Below are 20,020 nucleotides of genomic sequence, written 5' to 3'. Positions count from 1 at the left end.
CATTCTTAACACAATAATATATTTATGTAGTTTTACCATTTTTCCCCATCAATGGCAATATTTTTCTCTGCTGAACTTTCTGATGATCCTCTGAAGGTTGACAAATATACACATGAAGACAATTTCTAAATTTTTTTTTGTCTAGACCTATCCTGCAACAATATAAATCCCCATTAACTATAATACCTAAAAACTACCATCTTTTCTTATTGAATGTAGTACAGGAGCTATAACTAATAATATATACCAAGTACAATCTCTTAATTAACTTACCTATGTATTTTTTCTCACATTAACTTGAATAACTTGCTCAAAGTCACAGAGCTACTAAGCATCCTGTCCCATATGTGACTGACCTCCAGGCTGGCTGACCTCACCATTGGAGTTTCAACTGCTATTCTGTATGGGAACAATTAAAATAGTAATGTCAAATCAACATAACCTGTTTTCACTACTCAAATATGCCACACAGCCCAATCTCTAAGTGATGTGAGTAAAAAACAACAGAGAAAGTACCAGGGCTCTCTCCATTTTGTTGGCATTTGCTGCTTCTGAGATATTTTGGAGATGGGGAGCATCTTGGGACTGTGCTCCATGGCAAGCTGGATACCATGTTTGTGTGTCAGTGTCTGGCATTTGCTCTGCCAGTGATGTCCTGGTGGAAACAACTCCACCGTAACTGGGCTGATCTATGCCCTTTGCTTGCTTGCTGGAGTGTATGTAGCTTGTGCAATGTTAGCATCAGGGATGGAAGAACAAGTGAATGAGATTCCTGGATTTTGTGAGAATGAGAAAGGTGTTGTCCCCTGTAAAATTCTGGTTGGCTACAAAGTTGTATAACGCTATGCTTTGGCTTGACTATGTTCTAGCTTCTACTCTCTCTCCTGTGATCAAAATGAAGAGCAGCAGTGATCCTAGAGTTGCAGTGCAAAATGGATTCTGGTTCTTTAAATTGATGCAGCAATAGCAATTATTGTTGGGGCTCTCTTCAGTCCAGAAGAAACTATTACAACTGTGTGGCTTGATATAAGCATGGCAGGTGGCATTACTTCATCCTTATACAGCTAGTCTTACTTATTGATTTTTCCCATTTATGGAATGAATCATGAGTAGAAAAAATGGAAGATAGAAACTCAAGATGTTGTGATGCTGCTTTGTTATCAGCTACAGCTCTGAATTATCTATCGTCCTGTTCTTTGTTTACTATACTCATCTAGCAAGTTCAGAAAATAAAGCATTCAGCCCGGCTAACATGGTTGGAGCATCATCCTGAAACTGAAAAGTTGTGATTTGATTCTTGGTCAGTAACATACCTAGGTTGTGGGTTCAATCTCCAGGCTCGGTGCATGACTCCAGTCTGGGCACATTTGGGAGACAACAAATCGATGCTTCTCTCTCATATCAATGTTTTCCTCTCTCCTTTCTTCTCTCTCTCTTAAAAAAAAAAAAAAAACAATGAAAAATTTCCTTGGATGAGGATTAAAAATAGACCACACTGTTTAAGATATTAATTTAAATGAGATGTAACAATTCACTTAATTTCCCAGCTTTATTCTGTGTTGATATTGTGTTACATGTTTGAATGACTGTATTTTTTCTCTAAATAAATGAATTCAGAGAAAAAAGGTACGCAGATTAAACTCTGTAAAATCTAATGTTTGTGAAAATAGTCACAAATATCTATGAATATTACTGTGGGAGTCAAAAATGTCTCTGAAATCTAATTTTCTAGGATCAGTAATTAAATTACTTTGATAGTTTTATAAAAAATCTAACCCCATCCTATTATAAATATTTAATTAGGATCATATAAATGTTGAAAAATGTTAAAATTAGAAACTGAAATCATCATCAAAGAACTTACATGCACAACCCATGGACATGAACTAAGGGGGGGTAGGATTGCTGGAGGGAAGGGAGGGTACTGGGCAGAGGGGAGCAAAGGGGAAAAAATTGAAACTACTGTAACAACATAATCAATAAAACATACCGAAAAAAAAGAAAGTGAAATCATCTTAATTTAAACAAAATTGAATTACAAATATTATAGCACTTCTATGAGAAGCATGGCCCCTACCATATTAAATCTGATGAGATTACTGTTCTAAGTCTAAAGCTTCCATGATGAGTGTTTTGATCATTAGTATCTCCTTAACTAAATTTAAAACTTTTCCAATGATATATACAAAAGTATATTGATTAGGTCATGGCTGATGAGTAAACCATAAACAGAATTCAAGCATTAGCATAAAATCTCTTTTTGTGGAATACAGTTCCAATTACCCGTGATCCCCATTTAATATAACTGATTCTATGATTCTGTTTTGAATGCATAAAAATGGAATATTTGCATATCTTTAAAGTATAGCCTGGTATGAAATGCTGATTCCTCTACATTCATTCTTACTTTTACGCATAGTTGTTTCTGATTTAAAAATGTATCCTCTTATTTATCCCCATATATAATAAATTAACATGTTTCTTATACTTTTATTACAAACGTTCTTATTTTCCTGAGACTCATTGGCCTGGGCAAACGAAAAATATCTCTGCTACCTGAGCTTGGGCCACTAAGTTGTACCTGCACTACCCTCATCAATTTCAGTCTGGTATTAAAGAATCATTTACCCTCAAAATTTATAAGGGAAATAAGTTATTTTCCCTTATTTTAAAAATATAAATAATGTGCCATAGTATAGCTTTTTTTGAAATGCCATAGCCAATTAACTGTGGCTGCCGTGGCGATTCTCCAATTGACCTCCAAGTCGACTGACAGAGAGCTCGAGATGGTGGACCCGAGGTAAGTGAAATTGTTGACAACCTCCAGGGTGTATCCGTCGATGGTGATGCATGGGGGAGTCCCCGTGCCTTGAGCCATAACGTTCGTCTTCGTCAGGCTGATGGCTAGTCCGAACTCCTTGCATGCGTGGGAAAGGCAAGTGACTAGCTGCTGGAGTCCCTCTTCCGAGTGTGATGTCAAGGCTGCGTCGTCGGCGAAGAGCATCTCACGGATGAGCACCTCTTTGACTTTGGTCTTGGCTCGTAGATGGGCCAGGTTGTAGAGCTTGCCATCGGATCTGGTGTGAATGAAGACACCCTCGCTGCAGTCCTTAAAGGCGTATTGGAGGAGCATAGAGAAGAAGATTCCGAACAGCGTAGGCGCGAGGACGCAGCCCTGCTTTACTCCGCTGCTGACTGGGAAGGCCTCAGAGGTTGCGCCGTTGTAGGACACCGTGCTGTGCATGTTGTCGTGAAAGGACATGACCACAGCAAGCAGATGTGGTGGACAGCCAATCTTCCGTAGCAAGCTGAAGAGTCCGCTTCGACTGACCAGATCAAACGCCTTTGTGAGGTCGATAAAGGCGAGGTAGAGTGGTTTATGCTGCTCGTGACACTTCTCCTGCAGCTGGCGTAGGGAGAAGATCATGTCCACTGTTGATCGGCCAGCTCTGAAGCCACACTGGGACTCTGGGTAGACGCGGGAAGCAAGGGTCTGCAGGCGGGCAAGAGCGACCCGGGCGAATACTTTGCCGACGACGCTGAGGAGAGAGATGCCCCGGTAGTTGTTGCAGTCGCTGCGGTCTCCTTTGTTCTTGTACATGGTGATAATGTTGGCGTCTCTCATATCCTGGGGTATGTAACCCTCCTTCCAGCAGAGACAGAGTAGATGGTGGAGCGGCTGTAGCAGGACTGGTTTCCCACTCTTTAGGATTTCTGGAGGGATTCCGTTGCTTCCTGGTGCTTTCCTGCAAGCGAGGCGGTCGATGGCTTTGCCGAGCTCTGCCACAGTAGGTGGGGTGTCTAGCTCCTCCATGACTGGTAGGTCTGGGATGGCGATAAGAGCAGTGTCTGTTACGGTGTTCCTCGTCGCGTACAGCTCGAGGTAGTGCTCGGCCCACCGCCGCATTTGCTGTTCCTGGTCAGTGATGACCTCACCTGTCTTGGACTTAAGGGGGGCGATCTTGGAGGGGATTGGGCCTGTTGCCTTCTTGATACCCTCATACATTCCTCGTGCGTTGCCTATATCGGCGGCTTCCTGGATGGTTCTGCACAGGTTTAACCAATAGGTGTTGGCACAGTGGCGGGCGGTCTTCTGGACTTTGTTCCTGGCAGCCCGTAGAGCTTGAAGTGTACTGGGAGTGGGCGTGGCCTTGTAAGCCAGTAGGGCCTTCCTCTTAGCCTCGATCATGGGTTCCATTTCTTCCCAGTGAGCCTCGTACATGTCAGCGTTCTTCCGCTCTTTCTTCCCGTAAGCAATAATGGCGGAGTTGTATATGGCGTCGCGGAGACGTGGCCAATTGGATTCGATAATGTCATCTGCCGCCATTCCCTCGCCGAGTGCATCTTCCATCCTGTTGATGAATTGCTGGGTCTTAACTGGGTTGCTGGCACAACTGGTGTTGATGCGTGGGCGACCCTTCATCTTGGAGTGGTGCAACCTCTTCGACGTTATGCGCACCTTGCTTACCATGAGGGCATGGTCCGTGTCGCAGTCTGCACTGTGGTAGCTGCGGGTGAGAAGGGTGCTGCCAATATCCGTTCTTCTGGTGATGACGAGGTCAAGCTGGTGCCAGTGGCGGGAGCGGGGGTGCCTCCATGACACCTGGTGGATCTCTTTGCACTTGAAGAATATGTTTGTCACGCACAGGCCGTGGTGACACGAAAGCTCAAGCAGTCGCTGACCATTCTCATTGATCTTTCCTCTCCCAAAGTTTCTGAGGCAGGTGGGCCAGGCCATGTGGTCGGCTCCTACTCTTGCGTTGAAGTCTCCGAGGAGATAAAGAGCGTTACTTCTGGGGATCTTGGATAACGCTTCGTCCAGTGCATGGTAGAACTGTTCTTTCTCTTCGGTGGTGGCGCAGAGGGTTGGGGCATACGCGCTAAGAATGCTGACTGGGCCGAAAGTTGTTGACAATCGGAGGGTAAGTAATCTCTCTGTGCCTCCTGTGGGTGGCTCTATGGAGTTAACAAGCGTGTTCTTCACAGCGAACCCAACACCGTGCTGTCTTGGTTGGTCCGGAGACTTCCCTTGCCAGTAGAAGGTGTAGTTGGTTTCTCTGATAGTTCCGTTGTCGGCCAACCGGGTCTCCTGTAGAGCCGCAATGTCGATGTTTAGTCGTGCCAGTTCCCTGTCGATGACGGTGGTTTTCCTGGCATCATTGATCCACGGAAGGTCTGCAGTAAGTCCGGGACACATGGTCCTGATGTTCCAGCTAGCGAGGCGAAGAGCTGGAGGCTTCTTTCTTGTTTTTTGCTTGGAATTGCCTGGTGCGAGTGTTTTGTGGCCCACTTTTTGAGAGACGCCTCTCTGATCCCCACGCACCCAGTGGGGCAGGCGAGCCATGGCGAGATGGCACCTAATTGGCTGGGGGCTGCCCAGCTTGAGGCGGGCAGTAGCTGTCCAGTGAGGTGCGATGACCTCTCCCACCGTCAGAGGAGACCCCTGGCGCTAGTTTCCTACGCCAATCGGATGAGCTTATAACCGGTATCTGTCTCCTCCCGTGTTGAGTCGACATCTTGCGATGACACTGGAGTGTCCTCTCCAGTGAAGCTACAAAGCCTGGGCAGGGTGATATGGAGGGCCAGCTGTTGCCCATGCAGCAGACCCCCCCTCTCTTCGCAGCTGAAGGATCCAAGGGGAAAGACAGAGTCAATACAGCTTGGCTTCAGGTGCGCCGCAGGAGTTGCCGGTGTTGACTACAATGTCAAACTGCCTTAGGGACTCCGGCTCCGGGTTTTCTGTCGGGGTTTACTCCCTTAGCCTTTCCCCTGAAGAGGTATGCCGCAAGGCAGCGGAGGTTTTTTGGAATCAGAGTTTTCCTTCTCTGATGCTGATACATCAGAGAAGGAAAACTCTGATACTTAGGTGTATTTTGGAAGAATTCAGTTCCTACATCAGCCAGACCTCATGGAAGCAGAGGGACAATACCTGTAATAGCTTCTTCCTTGTCTAAGAGATACTTTGAATAGGTCAGGCTCACCCAGGAACATCATCACACAGAGTCAAAGACTGTAACCTGATCATTGGAGTTAGATCCCACTGAATCACAGGTTCCACCTGCACAAGTACACAAGGGGGAAGGAGGTCATGGGGCCGCCTTAGAATTTTACCTCCTACAGAGAGAATGGTCAGGGAAGGGCTTTCTGTATTGGTTACTTCTGGGCAAAGACCTGGAAAAAACATCAGAGCCTGAGCTCTGTAAAGGTGACTTGTAGAAAATGTAAAAGTACATATGGGACTGGCTTCTTTGACTTATATTTCTATTGGGCAGTAGTATAATGAACATTGATAAAAATGCTTTATAAAATTGCTGAAAATAATGACTATGTGCATTTCTATTTGACCAACAAGAAAATCAAGCTCTTAAGAGATTAACTATCACCCTCAAGTTCACACAAAGTGTGGTAAGACCAGGATGTGAACCCAGGTGGGGAACCGAGCCACAGAGCAGGTCACAGGAATACCATCTGTGTTATCACACAGGGTGTGGTAACAACTCAGGTGTGGTTTAATACTCCATCATCACCATTTTAAGATTCTTATAATTTTATCTTGAACTAGAGTTTGTAAGAGAAGTCCAAGGGGACAACGGAGGATGTGCATGAGCAGAGAGGATGCGCACGATGTGAGAACCTGCCCATTCTTGCCGACCTGTTCACATACAGCACTTGGGAAGCCCCATGGCACAGAATTCCAGTGGACCCATGATGGTGAGAACCCAGGGAGACTCAACATGAATACAAGGTATGCATGTTATGTCCGCAACTAAGTAAATGAGGGTCTGGCAGCCCTGAGAGGCTACATCATTTTCATTCAAACCAGACAGCTTTGGGGATCCTAAAAATGGCTGCACCCATGTGTCCCAGCCCACAGATAGTGAATAGGGTGGGAGTGAGAGAGAGAGAGAGCACTGAGGAATGTCCCTAGAAAACTGAAAATGTATGAGAATCCTAAGCCAATGACATGTTTCCAATGAGCTGCCTCAAATAGTAGCACACTGTTATAGTAGAACTTTTCTAAAATATCCTCCTTGGAGACAATACAGCGCAGTGCAGTCTGAACTCTGGGACCAGACTTCTGAGCGGTGATGCATCTCAGTTGGTTGTATGGTGACCTCACTCTACCAGCCCCACCTTGGCCACCTCCATGGCTGCCTGAGACACTCAGGGGAGGGTTTTATTACAACACTTGCGGGTGAGATACATGTGAGCTATGTGAGATGCATTCCTGGGATGGATGATATTTTAAGCTTCATTGTTCATTTATAACTTACTGAAAAAACTAAAGTTTGCTATTTAACATTCACAAAACTAAGTCTAAAAGAACTTTAAGTTCTGTACCTGGGTTGATGTAATTTGGATTTGAGGACAGATATGATCCTGAGAGCAAATGTCCAGGTACAAGCAAAATTTCCAGGCACTATTTCAGACTTGCAAAGTAGTGGACATGGAAAGACTGAAGTCAAGGTCTCCAAACATTAAAGGGGACCCAGATAATATCTGGGTTACAATGAAACAAGAAGAACATTCATTAAGGTAAATGGGTGATATGTTAAAAGACAAATTGGAGAATAGGATAGCACAGTAGGGCAGAAGGAGCTGGAGGCCTAAGAGAGAGGAAGGGAATCTGCTGGGCTGGGGGCGGGGGGGCTGTGGACACACCCTCTTAAAGGTGCACCCTCTCCACCTCTGAAGCCCTTTGTGACTCCTCAATGCCGTGTGATGCAGGCGTGGCAATAAAGCCAAGAGCCTGCCCTCTCAGAGCTCAGTTGCGTTGAGCAGCTTTGCCTTTCGGAAAATGGGACTCGACCTATTTCTGAATGTGCTTCAAGAGATTTATCTGTATGTCTTCGCAGAACCTATAGATGACACCTGCAGCCTAACTTACATCTGTGTGCTGTGGGTGTTCCTCCTAATCTTCATTTGTGCGGTGGGAATTCCATCTACCCCAACCTACTGGGAAAGTGAACACACTGAAAAGGTAAGGAAACTTGAGCAAGCCCCAACAGAGATTCTTTACTGTTGTTCCCCCTTTTATGTGAGTTTGTTTGAGTCAGAGAGACACCAAAGATGGGATGTCTGAGGAGAGACTAGAACATCACTCTTCCAGGGGAAGGGACCAGGCAGGGTTAGGGTCCAGGGAGGACTCAGGTTGCCACATGAAGCTCACACACCATGTGGGTGTGGTGGCAGGTTTCTGGCTAAGATTCCAAACACAGTGAGTCCCTAGTTCTCGATCGAGTTATTTAGAGACTTTGGTTTCTCTGCAGGACACCAGAGTTAACCAGCACTTTAGCATGAGTCACATCGTTCACTGAGCCCCCAGCCTTTGCGTTGGGCTGGTCAGGAGAGCAGTGCTGAGCTTCTCAGAGCCCCTGAGAAGAGAGGCAGGGCTCCATCCCAGGTTACATGGTCCTATGTGAGGGAACAGAGGCAACTGTAGGCCTCAGATTATATGCCTGCATTGAGCAGAGGCCCTCTGAGACTATCCAGTGTGACCCTCACAGACAAAAGCCTTTCTTGAGCTTTTCAAAGAATGAAAAATTAAAAACATTTTAAAGCTTTAAATATTGGTAAAAACAAAAAACAAACAAAAAAAAAAACAAACAAAAAAACAAAAAAGTTCTATTAATTAAAATGAGCTTGTTGGCTCAGAGAGACATTATTCTTGAATAATAAATATCTGTGTTTCTTAGGGAGAGGATTGAGAGAAGTGAGTACCAACCTCTCATTATTTTCTTTCTGTTCTCAGCGTCGGACCAGAGCCAAGAGGAGAAGGAAAGGTGGGACATTGAGAGGTAAGGTTATGCCTGTCCCGCCCAAGCTCCCAAGGGTGACTCTCTCTCTCTCTCTTTTCCATGAAGTACCAGGGCCATGATCTCTGGCAGTTGGTAGATACAGTCCCTCTCAGAACAAAGAGCCCTCGGAGGGGAGGCTCATGCAAAGACAGTCAGAACCTGAGACTTCTCAGATTCTCTGCTCTGCTGTCCTTGGGTAGGAAGCATCACGGACCGGGGCAATGGGTGTTGCCCAGTAGATGTCCAGAGTCAGAACTCCTGTCTCCTGACTCTGTGAAGGTACCTTGGCTTCGGGCTGATCAGATTCCTCTTTGTTGTAACCATTGACCTCTCTGCTTCACAGAGTGGTTTTGAGCATCCAATGAGATGTGTATAAAAAGTACTTTATAAATGAAGCAACGTGGACATGGGGACCTTAGTAGTATCATTGAGCATTTGACTTCATACTAATTCTTGGGGTTTTCAGAGTCTACTCTCCCAATGGTCTCCCATTAAGGGACCCCTGTGTAATACCTATGTGTCTACCTTTATTATGTGTAACCCACTCTCCTGGTTTCCCAGGTTCAAGATATTACCACAGGGGTAAAGAGAAGAATAAGAAGCTAAGTTCTGTCCTGAAAAGGTGACTAGTCTTTCCCCCCTTTTCTTGGTCTCTCTTTAGCATGTTCTATACAATTCCAGGGATTCAGTGTAACCATCCATAGTCATGGGAGGGAGTTGCCATGGGAACGGGAATGTGAGTGAATGCCTTGGGGTGAGTGCTGCTGAGTACATCGTGACATCATGGATGTGGAGCAATGTGAAGGGGCAGCAGGTTTCAGGAGGCCCCACCCCACCAGGCCAATAGGTCCTTCTTTCCCTGTGCTGGTCCTGGCTGCAGCTTTGTACCTCCTGTCTCCTGCAGCCCCCTGGGCCAGCATCATGATACCATCAGTGTTCATCAACATGTATGTCCAGACCCCTCCTGTGAGGTGTATAATCACACAACTGCTGAGCTCGATTGGCTGCCGATCTCAGAGGCCCTAGAAGATCCTCCTCCCTCTGTGTCCCCTCTGGCTTCTACAGCTCCCGTGACTGAGTCATCATCATCCACTCAGTCCTCTGCCTTCTCAGCAGTCCCTCCAGGAGACCTAATCCCACCCCCTCTGCCTGAGCCTTTCTCACCACCCCCCTCTCTTCTCTCTCCTGACCAAAGGGCTCCCTTGGGTAAAGTTTTGTCACCCTCACCACCAGGCCAAGCTCTGCCTCCAGAGCCTTTTCCTCCTCTGGAACCCAGATTCCCAGTGCACAGCTCCTTACCTCAACCCAAAGACTCTTTCTCTTCAAACCTGGCACAACAGGATTTCCATAAAGAGTCTCCTGACATCTATTCTACAAAGACTTCTCCTGGAGGAGACGCTGCTGCCAAACTTATAGGTCCTAGACACCACCTGCTTCTCAACCCTGATGAGCATGATTTGGCACAGCAGTACTCATATCTTAAGACCAGGGAGGACCATTTAAAGCAAAAGCTTTTCTGGGGTCTTCCATCTCTGCACAGCGAGTCCTTGCCCTCTGCTGGCCATGCCTTGGGTGACTGTCCCTCAATCTTTATTTTTAATAACGTCTCCAATACCCCTATAGATCAAGAATCTCCAGTACTTCCTTATTTCCTACCTCCATCCTTGCTTAAGGCCCAACCTCAACCCTTGTCTCAAACCCTGTTCCAGTCCCAGCCCCTACCTCTCACTCAGACCCAACCACAGGTCCACCTTCAACCCCCACTCCCAGTCCCTCCATCCGGTCCCATAACCCAGGATAGTGCCTGTGGAGTGCAATTCCATGGACCCCAGAATGAATTAGAACACATCACCTCATCTGAAATTCAACACCTAGAATGGAATGTGTTGCAGAAGACACAGGAAAGGTTGTTGGGCTTACCCTCTGTGGTTCAAAAGTCTACAGAAGCCTTCCATGCTCCAGCTCCCACCTGTCCTTCTTGCCAGCCCTCTGAGAACTATATTTCAGTTTCCATTGATCCTGGAGAGTTTCCACTCAACAGTGAACTTCAACAGAAACTTAAGAAACACCTTAAAATGAAGATCATCCACCGCAGGTGGGGCCTGCCCCGCAGGATCCACGAGTCTCTGTCACTGATGAGACCAAAGAAGTGCTCAGACAGCTGTGAGTCAAAGAACAGTTATGGCCTCTCGTGGATGTCTGAGTATAAGGGCCAGAGTAGCCAGCCAGGAAGCTTCCGTGAGAGTGGCTCAGAAATGATTTGGCCAGAGGAGCCGGGGACAGATGAGGAGCAGAGCCAAAAGAATGATCCAGAAGATCTGTTGAGTGACTCAGACAGCTCCTCAGGTAAGGATGTAGGGTATGGCTCTGAGAAAGGCCTAGCCATGATGAGTCCATCAGAAGAAAATTCAGTGGTGTCAGGGAAGAGTGAAAGTCCAAGACAACTGAAAAATGATTTGAAACTACATCTCAGCAAGAAGCTTGATGATATCAGTGAGGGTCAGCTCCCTGGGCCTGTGCATGGTTCCTGGCACACTATGGAGGAGACTCCTTCTGTAAAGTCCCACATCAAAATAGAACAGAGGAGTCTGCCACCACCAGTGGGCAGGGACTACTGTGTGGACACATCCCAAGAGCTTTCCTTCCTGGTGCCCGGAGCACAGCAGTTGCTGGAAGCTCATATTACCAAGTTTCATGAAGAGACATTACAGGGCCTTCCTGCCAAGGTCCTTGAATCCATGGAAAGCTTTAAACTGAGAGATACTTCATCCCATTCCTCATATGATTCCCACTCCTCCTCCTCAACCAACTGGATTTTGAAGATGAACTCCAAATCTCGGGGCTTCACGCCCATGAGAGGAAGTCCTAGAATCCTTCATGGAGTAGGAAAGAGAACAGAAACAGCCACTGTCCTGAATACTCCTCCCCCTGCCCCCTCACTTGTGGGCAAGGAAGGACAGGAGACCCTGAAACAATCACCCTCTGATAACAAACACGAGGTTGTAGAGGAGGATCAGAAAATTTGCGGAGCCAGACAAAATGTTCTGCCTGTCACAAACAACATCACTGGCAAAGCAAGGCAGAGACATTTTCCAATAGACAACACTCACCCGCCAAAGCTGCCTGCAAGGCAAGCCGGGGCCAGCCATGAGCCAGAGGGTAAGAGTGTGAATCCCAGTGGCAGAGCAGAAATGAAACTGGGCAAAAGCACGGAGGAGATAGCCGAACCTGCTTCCATGCCCACCGTGTCCAGGGAGATAGTCAAGGCTGAGGAGCTGAATGGTGTTCAATACAAAACCAGTGACACCTTCACAACCAACAAGCCGGGAATCTCCCGAAGAATAAATGTTAATGAGAGCAAAGAAACAACCACGGTGACTACTAAAGTGCCCCCACCAAAAACACCAGCTCCCCAAGATCCTATATCTTCAGACTTAAACAAGCAACTCACTGATGAGTTAGAGTTTAAGCTGGAGATGAGAAAGAATAGACAGGCCCAAGGCAAACCCACTGACGTGTCCCATGAGACTAACAAAGCCTCCCTGCCTCATGCTCAGAGTGTCCCCAGGCTGGACATGGGAGTTTCCCAGGTGCTGCATGTCCATTTAGAGAAGAGAAGAGCCAGTATGGAGCAGCAGCAGGAGCCTTGGGTCCCTAAGCACATCTTAAAGTTGTGCCAGAATAAGAATTTCCCACCAGCTACAAAGAAAGGGAGTCCCACAAGCCCCAAATCAGAAGAGCTTGGTGCAGGGGATGCAGGGTTGGTAGCATCCCAACCTGGAAGAGTGAGAGATTCTACTCAGAAGATGGTTGTGAGCAAGTCTTCCCAGACCCTATCACAGAAGAGACAATCTCTTCCTGATACTAATTTCATAAATAAAATCCAAGGATTTTTTAAATGGCATAATCCTGAGGTGAAAAGCACAAAGCAAGAAGACCCCCAGGTAAAGGGCAGCTGCATAGCATCTGTGCAGAGCAGAGGCCCAATTAGAAGGAGAGCAACCTTTACTGGGATGATGGACGCAAAGAGAGCCATTTTAGAACTCGGGAAGTTCCCCGAGGAGAAAGTGGGACATCAGCCCACAGGAGCTACCGCCTGCCCTCAAGAGCCCCTTCCCTCAGCAGTGAAGTTGGGGACAGATCAGCAGAAGGCAGCAGTGCGGGCCCAGGCGCAGCCTGTCCACTCCAGGGCCCCCTCCTGTAAGTCCTCCCGCCAAACAGCCATCTTTCCTGGCCAGAGCTCTATGAGCAGAGATGAGGACAGACACCCCCAGAAAGTTGGGGCATTAAAAGACCATCAATTTCATCAGAAGCAGCCCCAATCTGTGCCCTCCAGGGGGATTGTGATCCATCTGCGCCCCACCTGCAGGCCTCACACTACCTCCTGCTGCTCTCACCACTGCAGAAGGCACTTGTGTGTAGAGATCTGTGCCTGTGATTTAGACAGAAAATCCTATTCTGTAATTTCCAGGCAATTCCTTCCTTATGGAGAATACTGATTTGTCTAATAAATGTTTCCCTGCTAATAGTGCTATCTTTCCTCTGTACTGTGTCGGGGACATGGGTTTGGGGTATCTCCAGGCTTGTGCTTAAAGAAAAGAAGGAGTTCGTTCGACTCCTACTGATTGCTTCCTTTGGCTTCCAAAGTGACCAGTCCCTGGAGCACTTGTAGAGAAGTAGATATCACATACCCTCCCCGAAAGCCTACTTCCTCCCTGATGAAGTTTGAGGAGATGGGCTCTGTCTCCTACCTTGTACCTTACCCTTAATGAGCATGGGCAGAAGCCCACACCTTCCCCTCAGGGAAGGTTTTGTATCCTTGAGAAGAGCAGGGAAGACAGGCCTTCTGTATCTGGAAAAGGTCAAGGACAGACTATTTTAGAAAATATTAGTGAAGAGGAGACAGTGGCTTAATCATTATTTAGAAGTCCAAGATCAGAAAATGCCACAAGTAGGTGAACCCTGAATGGGAGTGTTTGGGGCGATATTGCTGCAGTGGATCTTGGGCTGGTTGGGGTAGGGTCTAGGAACAGCACAAACGCTGCTTCCATATCTTTCTGGTGGGTCATGTTCATGTGTTGGGGAAGCATATTTTAACCTTGACACTGACATATATCTACCGAAGGTCACCTTGGGGAAGTGGTTCCCATCTCTGGACATTTCTTCAGGCTGCAGGATTGATGACATTTCTTTTCCTGAGCAAAAGCATCACTCAGCTATCAGTGGTAGGAATGTTAACCAGGCAGCCACCTACCTCCCAAGGTAAAATAAAGGTGAGAGTAAGGACAAGATACCCTAGAGCGAATGAGGAAGTAAGAACAAATGAAGAGGGGGAGAGTGACCTCGTGGGTGGACAAAGGTCTATAAGCTTCATCAGCCCCACACAGGGACCCTGTCTTGCTCCCGGCTTCCTCACACTGACCCCAGCTCCATCTGCCGTGGCTGAGCAGAGCACCGCACAGCATACTGATGCCTCTCACCCAGAGTACGTGGGCTGTCCTTGAGAAGTAAAGCAGTATTTGCACGGCATCCCTGCCTTTGGGAAAGGGGAGCTGGTGCTGCCTTCCATCCGTGCTTGAAGGAAATATACAGGAGCTTGCCCTTAGTGTGTACAGCTCTCCTGTCCGGGTGGAGATGCCACCTCGGTTATTCATGACTTTGGTGGTGCTATAATCTCCCAGAACACCAGCAGCTCACAAACCAGAAGTGAGCTCTAGACTATGCACCGGGGTTACAGATATTTGAGGGCTCACCACAGACCTGCATGGAATGCTTTTTTTTTTTTTTTTTTTTGCCAAACCTGCAACATACCCTTACTATAGCAGTCTGGAGGGATGGCATCTCCACTTTCACACACTGAAACACAAAAGTGGAATGAATGTCCTAGTGAGCACTTTAGGTAGTTTTCCTAGCAAGCCTTGTGAATCCAGAGGGTAAAGAAAAATAAAATACAAAAACCAGATGTCCAGCACAGCCTCTCTCACTACCACATTTGTATCTTCTTGTCCAGAGTTATGACATTGACCATACAATGTTGGAAGCTTGGTGTCACAGAAAAAATATGCAGATTTTGTGAAAGTCCTAGTGGGGAAAAATTGCGGAATAGGGCCCACGGGGCAGGGAACTTGAAGAGGTGAGCAGGCAGGGGAGGGCTCTAACATCTATGTGCATCAAGCAGCCAATGACCCAGCCTCCCAGCTCCTACATCATGTCATCTTAGGGCCCTTTGCCTTCCCTCCAGTGCAGTTACTGCCGCACTGTAGGGCTTATTCCCAGGAACACCTCAGTCATCAGGAATAATGCAATCCGACCTTCCACCCTGTGGCCTTGTTCCCTATCCTCCCATCATAGGTGCCCCTTGTTAATTTTTCAATGCCAAGACATACATTTTCCCACTTACTCTCTGTCAATCCACAAAGCCCTTGTCTTCTTTCCTCACCAAGGTGGACTTGATGGTCTTTCTGGTTACTAACATTTAAAAAAGATCGAGGCGGAAGCAGCATCAACAGCAGCAACAACAGCCATCTGCCTTCACCTGTAACAAGTGCGGCAGGGATTGTCACTCCCGAGTCGGACTGCACAGCCATTCTCGGCGGTGCAGATAGACTCTCAAGAAGCTACGCCATCGTCTCTCGAGATGGACGGCTGCCGACGACGACGACGACATAGCCAATTAACTTACATTGCACATATTTCAGTGGCAAGAAGCCATTCCAAATCTTGGACTTGCCTACATTGGAGCTGGTAGAACACAGACACATAATCATTTTGTTTTCTGATTGGTTGAACAATAGGGGATTGTCAACAAATACACATTTTGTAACACAAGTTCTTTTAAAGATATTTTATATTTCATATCTTGATGGAATAAAATCCAGATCAAATCATGGCATACATCATCAATACTGCTAACCTTATGGGAGTTAAAGTTGGTAAATTATACTTTTTCTGAACGCCTTACATTATTTACACATAGCAACAAAATATGGAGGCAAATAAACTAGGAAATCTGGTATGAGCATAAAGGTAGCTGCAGCACTATACTCAAGGTCAGTCTGATAGTAAGGAATGTATAAAACATTACTTGGGATCTTGTAATTAGAATAACAAACAGAAAATTTAAAAAAAATCTAACATTGTGTATTAAATTTCCTGTAGTAACCAACACCACAAAATGAAAGGTGTTTTTTCATAAATTTAATAGAGTATAAACTTGGTTGCAGGAGCAAGTAAATGCAGTTGAGACCTCTAAGACCCACTCTGCTTATTTTAACTAAGATACATGACACGTACATTGCAAAATCACTTCCAAAAAATGAAATTCTCTGTGTGTGTATGTGTGTGTGTGTGTGTGTGTGTATGTGAACAACTATGTGAATATATACATATATATGCTTTTTCAATAAATTCATATTCACATATACATTTATACCTTGCAGAAAATCTGAGCTTGGAAATCTGTGAGTTTTGCTTCCTTTTCTTATTTTCCTTAAAACTCTTTAAAACGAAATGCCAAAATCTTTTAACCTATATACTCTTAGGAGTAAACTTATCTTCTATTCTGTCTTCAATACCAGTTGTCTATTTTATAGTTGTTTTTTTTTTTTTGTTTGTTTTTTTTTGCCAAACGATATGGATAAATTTGGTTAAAATTATATCTATGAGAAAACTACCTAATTTGGAAGTGAAATGTGCAACAATAAGCACAATGCTACCCCTTTTTCCTAGAAGCTTTATTTATCTTTGTAAATTGTATTTTATCCCTTTAAGTGTACATACTCAGATTTGACCATAGACTTGAAAGTGTACCTGTAGATATTACTTGGAAATGGTTTTACAACTAAAGCAACAATATACACCCAGAGGCATCTAGGAAAGAAATTAGATTTTTACAAAAAAGAAAGTGAGTTTCTCTTTATTAATTTTACAATTTCATTCCTACTAAAGGAACATGATCCTAAAAAGCAGCATTAGGTATTTGTTTATTTAGTGTAAGAGTTGTCATAGAGTTCTGTTTTGACTCTCTTCCTCTGTGATATTTAATACATGGTGAAGACTGGGATGAACTGTATATTACAGTACTACCAGTTCAATGATGACATTTTGATTTATGTGATTTTTTTCTGTTGAACTGGAAAAAAACAGAATCGTTTTTTGTTTTATTTTTCTCTTGCAGGAAACTATTTTAGACAAAGGAGAATATAACCTTCAGAGTTCTATTACAGCAAAAATGTGCCTACAAGTATTAATATACAATACTATTTTTAAAATTTATGGGTTATATTTGTTATGTTGCTTGTTAGTTATTGGTTTTACTAACTGCTGTAGTGAATTGTTGTTTGTTGTCCAATGTTCACAAATTATATTCTTAATATTATTTTGAAAGGTATCTGTATTTTTAAAGTAAACTATTATTTAGTTCATTGTGTCCAGTGGTCCTTTAAAATCACCAAGTTTGGATATTAAATGTTAGACTTTAAAAATCTCTGTTCTTTTAATTACAAGGTTCCAAGTAATGTCTCATACATTTGAGATTCTGCCATTTTAAAAATGCATAGTAAGAAAACACTTAAGTTTTCTCACTATATAAAAATTTTTCAGGCATGTAAATCTAATAACTAGTGTTATTCAGAATGAACCTTATCTATTTTCAAAACATAAAGATACATTCTAAATTACTAAAGTGTGCTTATTACATTCAGTTTGGTTTTATTAATATATTATTTTTATTATATGCCCCCTGAAATAATAATTTAATCAGATATTGAAGCATTTATGTATTGCCTACCACATATTAGACTCTTTCAACACTTAACTTTTATTTGCACTTCACACAAATACTTAGGGCTGTTATCTTCTTTTTAAAAAATAATTGAAAGAAAGAAGTATGCATAATTAAAGCAAGCACTATATATGGAAATATTTTCTGTTTGTGTAGGTGCCAGAGCTGGGTTCTAATACTATTTAAGCTTGAAATCTGGTTCTCTCCAGTAAACCATAGCTGTGTGAGACCACTTACTAACTTCCTGGGTTCAGTAGAACTTCTGTTTTGCATCTGATAAAGTAATTAGTTTTCAATCTATATTTGGGGGGCCTACAATGAAAACAGCTCATATATGTCTGGCTGTAGTTGAAGGCATGGTATATTTACATATACAGTCATACCTCAGTACTCATCAGATTCAGAACTCATCAAACCCTGTACTTGTCACATTTTGATGAGAAGATGTTTCAGTACTCAGCACTTACTTGGGAGTCATCACACTTGCAAGACCTTGTATGAATGATGACTATGTCCCCACGAGAGAAAGTGCTTCATCACTTGTGCTTGCTTGATACTCATCGGTTATAGCACTTGCCATGAGTTCTGGAACAAATTAACAAGTACCAAGGTACCACTGTATCTGCATTTTGTGTATAATATTGCTTTCTACTTTTTACCATATTCTGTGATAATTAGAAGAATCTTGGCACACATTGTTCTGCCACTGTTGTCAAAATGTAATAGAGCCTAGAAATTGAGCTGCCATGTTGATACTTGAAAATTCAAAACACAGTTGTTTTGAGAAACTTATCTTTTTTTGACTTGTGATTCAGAAACTGAGATGTATTTATCTTCAGAGTGCTTTATTGAAATCCCAATGGCTAATCATTTTTCTCTCTCAGTGTAACTCATTAAGTTATAAAGAATTTTATATTTGAGATAATTTTAACTATCATTTATACATTAATATTTATAAATGCAAAGATGTGTGAGGGATAAAATAATTAATACTTCTCTTACCTACTCCATTCTTTTAGCTGGGCCATCAATCAAATTAACAGAGACATATTAATAGGAAAAAATCAAAGTTTTAATATATGCACATGGGGAACCCACATAAGCATGATTTTTTTGGACAAATGAGAAAGGGAGGAGGGGACAGGGTATTAGATTTCAGAAGTCAGAATGAGCAATTTACATATAATTGAAGAAGAGCAGAAAATACACGGCAGGAAAATTCTTCCTAGGCAACTTAGAAACTATGGGGAACAGGGTCTCTAGCTAACAGGCCCCTGTCTGAAGCTTTCTTATTTACCATACTTAAGTAAATCAGGCTAATGTGAACATCCTAAGATTTCCTTCCTGAGACAATTTTTTCTATCTGAATCTCTTGGGCAAGAAAAGGTGGTGGGGGTGGGGGGATTGTCAAAGGTACTTTCTGAGTCTTGTTTTTAATAAACAGATTAAAGCCAATATCCCAAAAAGGCAGCTTTAGGATGGTAAAACTTTTATTTCCTTTACATGTAAATGATCATAAACTCCTTTCTATTGTTTTTAATAACTTTTATTGATACATAATTCACATACCATAGAATTTACTCTTTTAAATTGTAAGGTCAGTGGTTTTTAGAGTTTTGAGAATTCTGCAATCATGATTATTTTTAAAACATTTAATCATCCCCCAAAGAAACCTCATACCCATTACATTCACACTCCATTCCCACAGCCTCCAGTCCCTAGCAATAGTAATCTACTTTTCTGTCTCCATTTATTTTCCTAATATGGACATTTCACATAAATGAAATTACATATGTGATCTTTTGTCACTGGCTTCTTTCACTTACATTAATGTTTTCAAGGTTCATCTAGGCTTTAACATGTATCATTATCTTACTTTTTTTTTACTGTGTAGAAATACCACATATTTTTATTCATTCGCCATGTCAGAGTCTGGCTCTTTCCTTTTTTTCTGTAATGAATAACACTGCTATTGACATTCACATAAAAGTGTTTGCGTAGACATATGTTTTCATTTAAGTTGAGATATACCTAAGAGTAAAATTGCTGGGTCATATGTTTAACATTTTTAGGAACTGTCATACTGTTTTCCAGGATGATTGAACCATCTGTCAGTCCTACTAGCAATGCATTAAATTTCCAATTTCTCCATGTCCTTACCAACATTTGTTATTCTTTATCTTCTTTAGTCATTCTCGTAAGTGTGAAGTATATCTCATTGTAGTTTTGATTTATATTTCCCTAATATTTTGCAGTATTGAGCATCTCTGCATGTGCTAATTATCTACTAACTTATCTTTAGAGAAATGTCTATTCAGATTCTTTTCCCTTTTCAAACTGGATATTTTTATTGTTGAATTATAAATATCTTTCATATATTCTGGATGTAAGTCCCTTATAAGACATAGGATTTGCAAGTATATTTTCCTGTTCTGTGGAT

General features: G+C 43.5%; 1 protein-coding gene across 1 annotated transcript; it reads left to right on the top strand.

Annotated features, from left to right (window-relative positions):
- The first annotated feature begins 6,596 nt into the window (after positions 1-6,596).
- Positions 6,597-13,297, top strand: LOC149996003 (spermatogenesis-associated protein 31D1-like). Its single transcript, XM_090258195.1, has 5 exons — positions 6,597-6,745; positions 7,729-7,981; positions 8,753-8,798; positions 9,360-9,420; positions 9,703-13,297. Exons 1-5 carry the CDS (start codon positions 6,597-6,599, stop codon positions 13,295-13,297), a joined length of 4,104 nt encoding a protein of 1,367 aa, XP_090114321.1.
- The last annotated feature ends 6,723 nt before the right edge of the window (positions 13,298-20,020 follow it).

Source organism: Furipterus horrens, unplaced genomic scaffold (assembly GCF_987537825.1).
Source record: "Furipterus horrens unplaced genomic scaffold, mFurHor1.1.pri manual_scaffold_12, whole genome shotgun sequence".
Taxonomy (NCBI): Eukaryota; Metazoa; Chordata; class Mammalia; order Chiroptera; family Furipteridae; genus Furipterus; species Furipterus horrens.
Note: the sequence above shows the minus strand (reverse complement) of the source record. Positions and strands in the feature narration are given on the sequence as shown.

Coding starts and splice junctions, on each gene's coding strand:
- LOC149996003 (XM_090258195.1), top strand. CDS start 6,597: ATGTGCATGAGCAGAGAGGATGCGCACGATGTGAGAACCTGCCCATTC. Junction 7,982..8,752: donor AAAGTGAACACACTGAAAAG/GTAAGGAAACTT, acceptor TTCTGTTCTCAG/CGTCGGACCAGAGCCAAGAG. Junction 9,421..9,702: donor CTAAGTTCTGTCCTGAAAAG/GTGACTAGTCTT, acceptor TGTCTCCTGCAG/CCCCCTGGGCCAGCATCATG.